The following is a 12,302-nucleotide window of genomic DNA, read 5'->3' as shown; positions in this document are numbered from 1 at the left end:
AAACAGGCCCCTCTCAGTCAGAAAAGTGCACAACTTGAGTCATATAAGCAAGAGAATGGAGTCTTTAGCTTCTTTACGGTCTCTGCATCCGGATTGGCGGCGCAAAATGTAAACAGTCTTGCTAACCAATCAGGCTTCAAGTGCTAAAACAATAGGCTGAAAGAGGACAAACGGTCATTTCCTCATGCGGCAACTAAATAGACCTCCTGCTGAAAGCAGAAAACCTTCAAGTGGGAATGAACGGAAAATCCCATCGGAGGAAAACGACGTAACATGAAGCAAACGTACAGTGAGCAGCTAGGAAAGTACTGTACCAGGAAAAAAGAAAGAGGCAATGAAGTGAGACGCAGAAGGGCCGCGCCGGGACAAGAAACCAATCCGATTCATGAACTGGAGGAAGAACAAGACCTTCTTGAGAATAAATCAGGTAGTCGTGTGGTGTGTGAACGCACCTATGCCAGGAGTCTCCGCAAGACGACGGGTACTTACAAGATTTTTAACGCGGCTACCACCATCACCTTGGCGGCAAGAGCCTCGCAAGGGTAAGATATGTAAACGCAAGATCCATGTTTTGAGGGCACAGCTAGAGAGGTTCTTAATGTTGATTTATTTTATCAGACATAAAAGTGATTGGTTGTAAATTTAAACCACAAAGTATTTGTTGTATATCACCAGCAGGTTTCCCCTGCCTCCCCAGGCCTTCACCTATATCCCTAGCGACAGGGCCGGCTTTAGCGCTGGTGGCGCCCTGTGCGACAATGTTTGTTGGCGCACCCCATCCCTCCCCACCCCCCCAATGTCCACCTCCTCCACGGATTCTCTCACTAGCACCCTTTAACAGTCTCCATAACCACACTCTCTCAGATACATTGAATTAGTTATATAGCGCCACTCATACCAGTGTAGGGTGTCAGAGCACTTTGTCTCTCTCTGTGTAATGTATGTGTGATGCAATCATACGTGTTTTAAATCGGAGTATAGGAAATGTTTACATAAGCCAAAGGACTAAAAGTGTAGGAGTTACATGTCATCCATACTGGTAGGCAGTATAGTTTAAGTGTGCTTGGTATGGAGAAGCACACACTCGAAAAAGAAACAGCATAGTTGGGAGTTTTCTTTAATAATAAGAATCGATTTCTAGTCAAATTAACCCTTTATGCAACATTAATCAGTTTTCTAATGTATGCTTTGCAGTGTGTATGCAGTTCCATGATGAAAGTTAATTGCTCACTGTTGAATATTAGAACTTTAAGTTATAAATTGCAAGTAATAAAAGGATGTCTCTTTTAAAAGCAGCAACCTGCTGATCTGTTCACATTATATGCACTCTGTAATCAACTTGGTACACGTTCTTTGCAGCAGGCACATTAACCCTCTGCACTAACTTCACAGAGGTCAAAACCTCAACTATACAAAACGCTGATCTCTCTCTATCTTGACATTTTTGCCGGAGGAAAGCTGCAGCAGGTGCTTCAAAAACATAATAAACTTGCAAACACAGCGCACCCAAGAAGCCAGCACCCGGTGCGGTGGCACCGGTCGCACCACCCTATAGCCGGCCCTGCCTAGCGAACACCGTCTCTCAAGCACACGGCACTGATGCTTTGCCATCTCCAGACGCTACTGGTACCACGCTCACTCAACACCTTTTCATGGCAATGTAATAGTATGTATGTACAAACGTGCTTGTGAGAGCACCAAACAGTTTCAACAGTTTACAGCTGTTTTAAGAGTTCTGTTATCTGGGCCCTAGTTTGCAGTCGTGCAATCAGACTTTCCTGTATCCCCTGAAAAGGTATTAATAGCAGGTCTTTACGAAAACGTGTTCTGTGTCACTTTAGAAAAGAAAAAACAATATTTTGGTCAGACAGTGTGCCAGAACTATTTGGCACAGGCATTCATCCCGGTGTACTTTCCTGAAATGTGATCCACCATGATAGTCACCAGTCGTTGAAGTGGAGGGGTACTTTGAAATGCAGCCTCCACTGCTTAATTTGTAAAAACATAAGTGCCCTCATGAGAAGGCCACCACAGTTTGCACCATCCATTGCCACTGCCAGTACTACCAATGTCAGTATCTACACAACTGCTAACCATCACACTGGTGCAAGTTTGACATTTCACACTGCTCGAAGCCCCCAAAGCGATAAGAATGGATTGGGGGGCTGGTATTAGTTGTTTTTCATGTATAATTAATTAATAAACAACTGTTGTTCTGCCCATCTTTTAATTACACTAGCATCGCCACCTAGTGGTAGCTGTTGTAAGTACCAGTATTGACAATTAAGTGCTGGTGCTCAGCACCGGAAAACACCGGCTCTAATTGAGCACTGGCAGCCTCCCTTGTTGTATCAGTCAGTCACTGCAAGGGCGACGAATGCTTCTAAATGTAACCTTCTCAGAAAGACTTCTTTACATGAGTGACCCGAATAAATTAAATACATTTTATGAGAAGTAATCATTCAGTCAGATATGCTAAATTCCAGCCAGGGAAAGACTAAAAATCAGAATATATTCTAGCATCACAATATACGTTTGACGAATAACTGATTAATTCTGAGAGCAGTGCACATCAAACAGTAGCCTTCTCTTGGGAGAGCAGATGTTGTGAGATGTGTGAAACAGCAACACTTTCTCCTGTGTCCTTCTCTTGCCTAATATAGATGAACGCTTAGTTGATCAAAATAATTTTCAAGGCAGCAAATGGTACTCCGTTGAGGTAGCATCAGTTTATTGTGCTTATAGACGTTTCCCCTCTGCTGCTTGCATGCTTCTGTCCCCTAGGTTTAAGCCTTTGAGGCTAGCGCATGGGAGACAGATAATAGACAACTAACCTGGGGCCAGTTGTGCGTTTGGTAGGCCACCTCGCCTCTTTGTACAGCCCTGCTGTTAGGGGTTGTGTTGTAATCTTCGCTAAGTTAAGTTCTCCCCTAGCATGGAGTGTGGAGCACTGTGCCTAGTGCGTTCCACGTTCCACCTAGGAGTGAGAGGTTCTGAACTAGGCAGTTGATGACTGGCTGGCCTGGGATGAGCATCGCTTTCCACGCAGGCTACAAACTTCAATAAAGAACCACTTTATTTACCTACCTGCTTCCTTCTGCTGATTGAAGTTACCTTCTTAACATTGGCGACAAGTTGGCCAGCGTTCCTGCTGTGGTAGCGGCTCAAGACCCACGCGGTGTGCTACTTCACGGAAGATTCGTCCTCTCTGCGGTGTCCATCGGAGTATAATGCCATGAACTTCCTCCTTCAAGTAGTTTGGTGCCAAGAAACGGTGAGGATCCCTCATTTTCTCTAAAGTGGATTACCGTTGGTCCTTTGACACTACTGTCTGTGCTCGAGCCATTAGTCACATGCGCGCAGAGTCATTACTAGCAGCGCGTGAAGCTTTGCTCGCATGCCACAATCTCCGCCCAAAATCCCGTGCCTAACTACTCATAGAAACAAGAAGTTGCACACTCTAGGCACACATATAAAACAAGCTTCACTGCCTTTAAAAAGCATGTTATTACGACGTCGGTGGCCATCTTGCTAAAGTGCTTTTCGGCTTCCCGCAACTGTAAGTGCCTCATCGTTTATTTTTTCTCCTCACGCATTCCCAGTTGTGATCATTTATTCATTTTTGTCAACTTACATCGCATGGATCTTTCATCGCTTAAAGGTACCTGCAGTTCATTTGCTCAGCCTTTACTATTTTAACCTTTCTGTGCTCGTTTCATTCGTTACAGTATTGTGTGTTTCCCAGAGTCTTACGTCTCATCGGTGATTCACACACCTAATTCAAGTTCTACATATTTTCGACTCTGCACAGTGTACATTATCACATAATTTTACCTATATTACATCACATTAATACTCTCTTTTTGACAAATCTCTTCAATTCATCGTTACAGCAATGGAATCTCAAGGTTCAATCATTTCACCTCCCATTTTCTTAGCCTCTTCTGGACCATTATCCATTGAATGGGAAGACTGGCTACCCATGTTTGAAAACTATATAGACGCACTTGATGGTTCTAAATTCAGTGCTGCAAGGAAAAAGACACTTTTATTAAACAATCTCGGTACGGAAGGTCAACGCCTTTTTAAATATCTCCCTCTTGCCACTCTACCTAATGAAGATGTTTATGTGGAAGCAAAGAAACGTCTTGAAACAAGATGTGCCAAAGAAATCAATATTGTCAAGATTCGGTATCATTTCTACACACATAAGCAAGAAGAAAATCAGCCTGTTGATGATTTTGTAACTAAACTTCATGAACTATCCCTAAAATGCAACTTTGGTGCAATGACTGACAAACTTGTTTGAGACCAATTAATAGTACAGTGCAGATGCAAAAAAACACAAGAACGACTTTGGGCTGCAAAAAATCCTTCCTTAAAAGATGCAATAGATATTGCCAAAGTTCTTGAACAATCTCAATATAGTATGCGTGAGTTGACCAAAAAACAAGAAAGTAACTCTGATGGTGTATCTGTTGTGTCTAGAGATGATTCAGATGTTCCAGCTTTATTTAAGTCAGGTAAATTTACTCAAAGAGGTAGACAACAATTTAGATCATGCTATAGATGTGGCAGCTCGTTTCACAATGCAGATTATCGCAAATGTCCAGCAATTGATAAAATTTGCAAGAAATGTGGGCGCAGAGATCACTTTTCTAATATGTGCAGGCAATCTTTCAAACAGAGAGTTGCCATGATAGAAGATAACTCTGATGCCATGCCTCAAAACATTGACTCATCCTGTACAACTAAAGAAGTTATTCAACAGGTTGATAAACTTTTAAGTGCGGTTGATCCTGCTGATAAAATCTTAAGTGTTGATGACCACATAGGTAGAAAGAATAGACCTAAAGCAGACTTCATGATTAATGGTAAACCAGTACAATTGATGGTGGACTGTGGGTCAATGTATACCATTATTCCCAAACTCATATATGATATGTCATGGTTGGATGTTACCCTACAGCCCAAAGATATTAATCCTCGGGGTTATCAAGGAGAAACAATAAATCTGCTTGGATACATGAATTCCACCATAGAATTTGGTGGAAGATCTGTAAAAGGTAAAGTATATGTTGCCACTGATGGACCACCAATCCTTGAATGGATGCATCAATATGATCTTTCGATCATAGTTGATCCCAGAGCTCCTACCCAAGTGATTTAAAACCCACCATTAGAGAAAATTTTAGAGGAAGCGAAAGATGTATTTAGGCATGAATTAGGCTGCTGTAAGGCTTATGTACATAAAATAGTTTTAAAATCCAATGCCATCCCTATGCAACACAAGGTGCACAGGACACCCTTAATTGCCAGAGCAGCTGTTAAAGAAATGTTGAAAGATATGGTTTCTTCTGGTGTAATTGAACCAGTGGAGAGCTCCATGTGGGTTTCTCCGGTGGTTATTACTGAAAAATCAGACGGAAAATTTAGATTTTGCATTGACCTCAGTTCTCTTAATCAAAATGTGGTAGTTGATACCTTTCCTTTACCGAATATCAATGAGTCGATTCTGGCTCTGAGTGGTGGTAAATTCTTTTCTAAATTAGATTTAAAAAATGCTTATCACCAGATTAAATTATATGACGAATCCAAACCACTCACAGCCTTCATCACCATGGATGGCATTTTTCAATGCACCAGAATGCTGTTCGGTCTTTGCTCAGCTGCCAGCATCTTTCAAAGAATGGTGAATGTACTTTTTAAAGATGTTAAAAACATTGTCTTCTTTCAGGATGATATCCTTATTTTTGGCGAAACTATAGATCAACATAATCACACGCTCAGAGAAGCTTTATTCGAAATCAGAGAATCTGGCTTAACCTTCAGACGTGAGAAATGTAAATTCTTTGTTGATAAAGTTGATTATCTTGGGTATGAAATTTCAGACCTTGGAGTAAGACCCAAACAAAATCTTTTGGATGCTATCCGTTTAGGTCCCATTCCTTCTGACAAAGACAAGTTAAGGTCCTTCTTAGGACTCATCGAATATTATTCAAAGTATGTCAAGGATTTTTCTGCCAAACAGTCACTTTGAGATCTCTCTTAAAGAAAGGTGTCACTTTTGTGTGGGGTACACTACAACAAACATGCTTTGAAAACATAAAAAAAGGTATTCGTGAAGCAGGTATTCTCACTCCTTTTGATACCAAACGCCAATCAGTGCTCACCGTGGATGCCAGTGCCACTGGCCTTGGTGCTGTCTGAGCTCAGATGCACAATAGTCATGAAAAAACAGTAGTATTTGCATCCAGAACGTTAACTAATTCTGAAAAGAATTATTCTGTAATAGAACGTGAAACGTTGGCAGCTGCTTGGGGTTGTGAATACTTCCGGACATACTTGTGGGGCTCCAAATTCACACTTAAGTCAGATCATAAACCTCTTATCAAAGTTTTGTTACCGGGTGGTACCACTAAATGTTCTACGAGATTAGCAAGATTAGCTTCTCGTCTTCAGGAATATTGTTACAATACAGTTTACATTCAAGGTTAGAAAAATGTGCAAACCGACTGTTTGTCGAGACTATCACTTCATTGGGAGACTGTTGATAAAAATGCTGTTTTAAAGAAACAACGGGATGGAGCAGTTACATCACTTCAAGATGTATTAAGTGAGTTTGAATCTCAAGATCTAACTGAAACTGAATGGATCACAGAAATGTCCAAGGATAATTCCATGTTAGAACTTAAACGATTAATCCTACTATGCAATAAAAGGGAAAGCTCAGTTTCTCCCTCTATCAGACCTTATGTTAAAATCCTGGATGAGTTATCCGTATGTGGTGACGTTGTAATCATGAGAGGAGAATTATTCATTCCTCCTGTTGCCTTAAGACACAACGTCATCAGTTTAGCTCATGAGTGGCATTTAGGCCAAACAAGAACAAAAAAAGATTGAGAGTGAATTGGTGGTGGCCTGGTATGGACACTGATGTTGATTCTTGGGTCATAAGGTGTGAGATCTGTAAGGAAAGTGACAAGCGTTTGAAATTAGAGGTCCAAGCCTCAATGGGCTATATAACCGATCCGGGTCAACCATGGCATACTATCTGCTTAGACTTCATTGGACCCATGAATGATCTCAAGGATAGTTTACGTTTTGGTTTGGTAGTGGTTGATGTCCATACAAAGTGGCTAATAGTTAAGTTCTTAAAAGATATTACTACATTAACTACTATTAATACCTTGAAGGAAATTTGCATGGAGGAAGGTATACCCTCAATCTTGATAACAGACAATGGCACTCAACTGACGTCTGCTGAGATGCAGAAGTTTTTGTGTTATTTTGGTATCAAGCACATTTGCACCTCTCATTATAACCCACAAGGCAATGGTATGGTTGAGAGGGCATACCGCCTCATCAAAGGTGCTATTCAAATGGCCATGTCTTGTGGGAAAGATGTTAAATGGTTTGTGTCTGAAATGCTTTGGGCATATCGCTCGAGTGTGCATGGAGTTACAGGCAAGACGCCGTTTGAAATGATGCGTGGGAAGCTTCCCAATACCAAACTTGTTCCCACTGGATTAAAGACATTGTATCAAAAGATTCCACTCCCATTGGTACTTCTTCCTTTTCTTCTCAACAAGGAGGGGGTATCAATAAGAAAGCTGAGAAACTTATTTCCTCCGGTAATTGGGTGAAAATACTAAGTGGTAGACCAGGTGCACGTCTTTCCAAGTTTTTAGGTCCTTACAAAGTCAAGCGTACTTTGCCTTATGGTGTCATTTTGAATAATGGCGACAAGTGGAATTACAGACGTGTAGCCCTGTACCAGAAAGGTAGTACTAATGGTAATGTTAGAGCTGATCGTCAAAACATTGGTTCTAGCAATATTTTCCTGTCTATGTCTGATAATGATCTTATGAGCAGTTCTCATGCCAGGAGCTCCACACACAATGTAATGCAAGGTGGCGGTGATGCACCTGTTTCTTCAAATGAAGCTGAACCAATTGTTCCTATTGCAAGAGAGGTGAGACATGATAGAGGTCGTCATCCTCCAAGTTATCTGAAGGATTACATATGTACTTAAGGTTTATTTTTTGCACTTCAGTGTCCTCCTCTTAGTTGTCTAAATGATTACTTATGTATTCAATGCATTATCAGTGCTATGTTATTTTAATTGTATTTCACCACTTATTATTCCGTGTCCCCTCTCCCTCTTTCTCCCTCATCTTTTCTTAGTCTCTTTATCCTTCTTCTCCATTTATCTTTTTCCCTTTTGGTTTCATCTATTTGTTATAAGAGAAGAGGATGTGTTGTAATCTTCGCTAAGTTAAGTTCTCCCCTAGCATGGAGTGTGGAGCACTGTGCCTAGTGCGTTCCACGTTCCACCTAGGAGTGAGAGGTTCTGAACTAGGCAGTTTGTCACTGGCTGGCCTGGGATGAGCATCGCTTTCCACGCAGGCTACAAACTTCAATAAAGAACCACTTTATTTACCTACCTGCTTCCTTCTGCTGATTGAAGTTACCTTCTTAACAGGTTGTTTACTTTGAAAGTACTGATTATTAACCTAGAATGGAACGTCGATTCCATAAGACTTCAATTTCCACCTGTGCCATCCATCTCATGGGAATGTTATCTGCATTACCGGACTGTGCCACATGTGCGACACACAGCTTGGTGTTTCCTTGGAAACGGCACAGCCAAGGACATCTTAAGAATTTTGACGGCCCTGGGCCAAATATATTTTGGGTGCACCTGTTCAGAACAACTTTGAATTTATAATTCGGTTTTAGCTCACTTATACCAACTTAGGACTGTTCACAGGTATCTGAATTATAAGGGTGCTGGGCAAAAATATATTTTGGTGACCACTATTTAAACAATTTACACTTACCAAGGTGTATAAATGACACATTCCCAAGTTACAGTTCCCCATACCGATTCCTGGCTAAGCAAGAAAAACAATTTGAATTCATCAAACATAGGAGAGAGATTTAAAAACTGTGAACCTAACAACAAGAATGGGTGTAAGATTTTTTTTAAATGGCATTTGTTTAAGATAGATGTATTTTCAGAAACATTTTGTGCTAACTTGTTAGACCTGGCACAATTGGCGTGGGTCTCCCTTCCATTTTTTCACTGTTGCCTCCTATGTTTTGCTATGTTTTTGCTGGTCTAGATGCTTTGGGCACTTTGCCACTGCTATTCAGTGGCAAAGTGCAAGTGCTCCCTATTGTAAGTTGTTGTATTGGATTAGTGACTCCATGATTGGCTTATTTGATTTACTTGGCAGAACCTAGTACAGTGCACCATGTGTGCCCAGGGCCTGTAATTCAAATGCTGCTGGTGGGCTTGCAGCACTGGTTGTGCCACCCACAGAAGCAGCATCTAAAGTGTGGCTCAGGCCTGCCATTGAAGAGCCTGTGCGCAGTCTGGTACTGCCATGTCGACTTGGCAAGTGCACCCACTTGCCAGACCCTAAACCTTCCCTTTTCTACATATGTCACCGCTAAGGTTGGCCCAAGGGCAGGGTGCATTGTATGTAAATGGTAGGGCATGCCCTGATGTGTGTGGCATGTCCTAATAGTGAATTACAGCCAAGTTCGTTTTTCACTATTGCAAGGCTACCTGTTCCCATAGGCCAGAATGGGCAGTTTGATTATAACATCATATAATCCTAACTGACCCAGGGAACAAGGTAGAAATTCGAGTTTAGTATGCCTGAACTCAGAATGTTAAAATACATCTTTTAGTGCGGGTGATTTTTACATTCTGTGTTTTAAAATACCACTTTTAGAAAGTAGGTATTTTCTTGCCTAACCATCCAGCATGTCTCTGCTAGGGTTGTGTATTCCATGTCTGGTTTGTGAGGGACAGGGGGCTGGAGAGGGCCTTGGCTCCAGCAGTCTGATGGGTCAGGGCTGGGCTGAATAGGCCCTGCATTGAATAGGGAGTAGCGGGCAAAGATTTCCTTTCACTGACCTGAGTCCTCATAGAATAGAGAGTAGGGAGATGAGATTTCCTTTCAGCTACCTGGGCCAGGTCTGCTCTCAAACAATGCTGTCTCCACTTCCTGCCAGGAAGCTGCACCCAAGAGGACAGAACTGGTTTTGGCTGGGTACAGACACCCTCTGCCTTCAGAGGACAAAGGATTTTGCAGTATAAATATTGGGGCCAAGACCCCAGAACTTTAGATCACTTCTGGGAATGAAGCAGAACCTTTGCCAAGGAGAATAACCAAAGAAGCTGAAGGAGGAGACTGCCCCTGTGCTGTGCTATTTCTGGGGTTGGCCTGCAGTGGTTACTTATTTGCCAAGGAAAGGAGAAAAGGACTTTGTGAACTTTCATCATCTTGAAGAAGAATCTCCAAGGGCTTGAAGTGTGCTTGCCTCCTGCCTAAAGTCTCAGGGATACAAGACTTCACCACCAGCTCCCCTGAATTCCCTTGCTGGGAATTCTACCTGCAGAGAGGTGCCTACGGTTGTTTGGGCCCTCTGAGAAGACTGCGTGTCGCTGGGAGCCGGAAGTTGTTGACGTTGCATTGCCGAAGAAGCTTGTCGCCGCCGCAGCCGTTCCCTGTCGCATCACTGACAAAGCATGTCGCATCACCGGGGAAGCGTGTCGCCGTTGCATCACCGGAGAAGCGTGTCGCAGGGCCTGTCGTGGCTCAAGAGTTCACTGAGTCGCCGCACAGCCGTCGGGCGTGCACGCATCGCATCCGCGTTATCGCATCAAAGACGCCATTTTGTCGCATTGCACCGGATCGTCCCATCGCATCAAGGCGCCATCTTGTTGCATCGTCACCGGGCCACAGTAAGAAACGACGCATCAACTCCCCACACAGTAAGGAAGAGACGCATCACCTCCCCTGCGCTGCGGTAAGGAACCAACGCATCCACTCCCCTGAGTGTAAGGAACGGCGCATCAACTTCCCTGCGACCCTTTTGTTTGTATTGCGTGACACATCCCAGGAACTTTGAGAGTAAAGTGTTGCATTTACCATCTACATTGAACTAAGCTACTTTCTACCATTTTAAACACTTATTTTAAATACAATATTGTGGTTTTTTGTTGTTTGGTCTTGTGTTAAGTCTAGTAAAGATTACTTATTTTTCTAAACTGGTGTGATGTTCATTTGTAGTGTTTTCACTGTTACTGTATGTGTTCACAAATGCTTTACACACTGCCTCTGAGATAAGCCTGTTTGCTCGTGCCAAGCTACCAAGGGGGTGAGTAGGGGTTATCCAGGAGTGTCCCCCCTTTCCCTGACTAGAAGCAAGGGCCCTTACTTAGTCAAAGGTACCTACCTCTGCCAACTAGAGACCCCCATTTCTAACATTGGTGGTCAGCGGTGAAGATTTAGACTTGCATTTGTGATGCATATACAGTGATTGGTGTACACTACTAGTGAGTGCAGACCATAACGCGACCACATACTTTTTTGTAAACCATTTTTTCCTTGGGACTTCTATTTTTGTTGAGAACTGCCAATTTCCTTTCACCATGAGTAAAGCAGTATCCATTGCACCTGAGGATTTTGATTTTGAGGAAGAAAAGGTTGATGTTTACACTGTGCCACAGCTGAAGACCATCTGTAAAAAGTTTAATATCTCTATGAAAGGCCTCTCCAGGAAAGAGGAATTCCAAAAGGCGATGAGGGCCTGGTTGGAAGCTAGAAAAGCAACTGAGCATACTGAAGAACCTGTAGAAGAGGCAGATAATGCAGATGGGCAGCTAGATGGGCCATTGGGCCTGGCCAGGAAGAGAGTACCTTCCAGGCCAAGTAGCAGTGTTTCTTCCAATGGCCTGTGCCCAGTAGAACTGGGGGACAGGGAAAGGGATAGGGTGCATCAGATGGAGCTAGCCAAGCTCAAACTGGGTGGGCAAATGGAGTTAGAAAATAAGAAGTTGGCCCTGGAGGAAAAAAGGATGCATTTAGAGCATGAGAGAATGTTGACGGAATCAGAGCTCAAGGCTGAGAGCTTAGAAATTACTCCCTCTGGTGGTAGCACACCATCCGTGCCCGTAGAAACAAGAGTGTTTATTCCCAAGGATGTGATTAAGGAGTTCCATAGACATTAAGCTATTGGGCAGTAGTTTAAGGCCTATGAGGTAGCTATGACCTCACACCGGAGCCCTGAGAAGGATTGGGGAGCGGGGTTGTGGGGGCGGTTCCTCAGTGATGGGCGGGATACCTTGTTAGATTTTTTCTCTGAGGATCAGAATTCCTGTGTCCACATGAAGGAAGCCTTAATGACCAGGTATGGGTTGACCCCGGAGATTTATAGACAAAGGTTTAGAAATTGTAAAAAACTGGAGTCAAGTACTTGGGTAGAATATGTGACTTTTTTTT

The 12,302-nt window shown here is 42.8% G+C and overlaps 1 protein-coding gene across 1 annotated transcript in view; it reads left to right on the top strand.

Moving 5' to 3' along the window:
* The first annotated feature begins 318 nt into the window (after positions 1–318).
* Positions 319–12,302, top strand: part of ATP8B4 (ATPase phospholipid transporting 8B4 (putative)) — a 3,731,093-nt gene continuing 3,719,109 nt past the window's right edge. Inside the window, exon 1 of the mRNA XM_085644229.1 lies at positions 319–542. Coding sequence (XP_085500355.1) covers positions 386–542 — 157 coding nt within the window. The 5' untranslated portion in view covers positions 319–385. The remainder of the gene's footprint in view (positions 543–12,302) is intronic.

Source organism: Triturus cristatus, chromosome 3_1 (genome assembly GCF_964204655.1).
Source record: "Triturus cristatus chromosome 3_1, aTriCri1.1, whole genome shotgun sequence".
Lineage (NCBI taxonomy): Eukaryota > Metazoa > Chordata > Amphibia > Caudata > Salamandridae > Triturus > Triturus cristatus.
The sequence above is the reverse complement of the archived record's forward strand: the minus strand, read 5'-3'. Positions and strand labels throughout refer to the sequence as shown.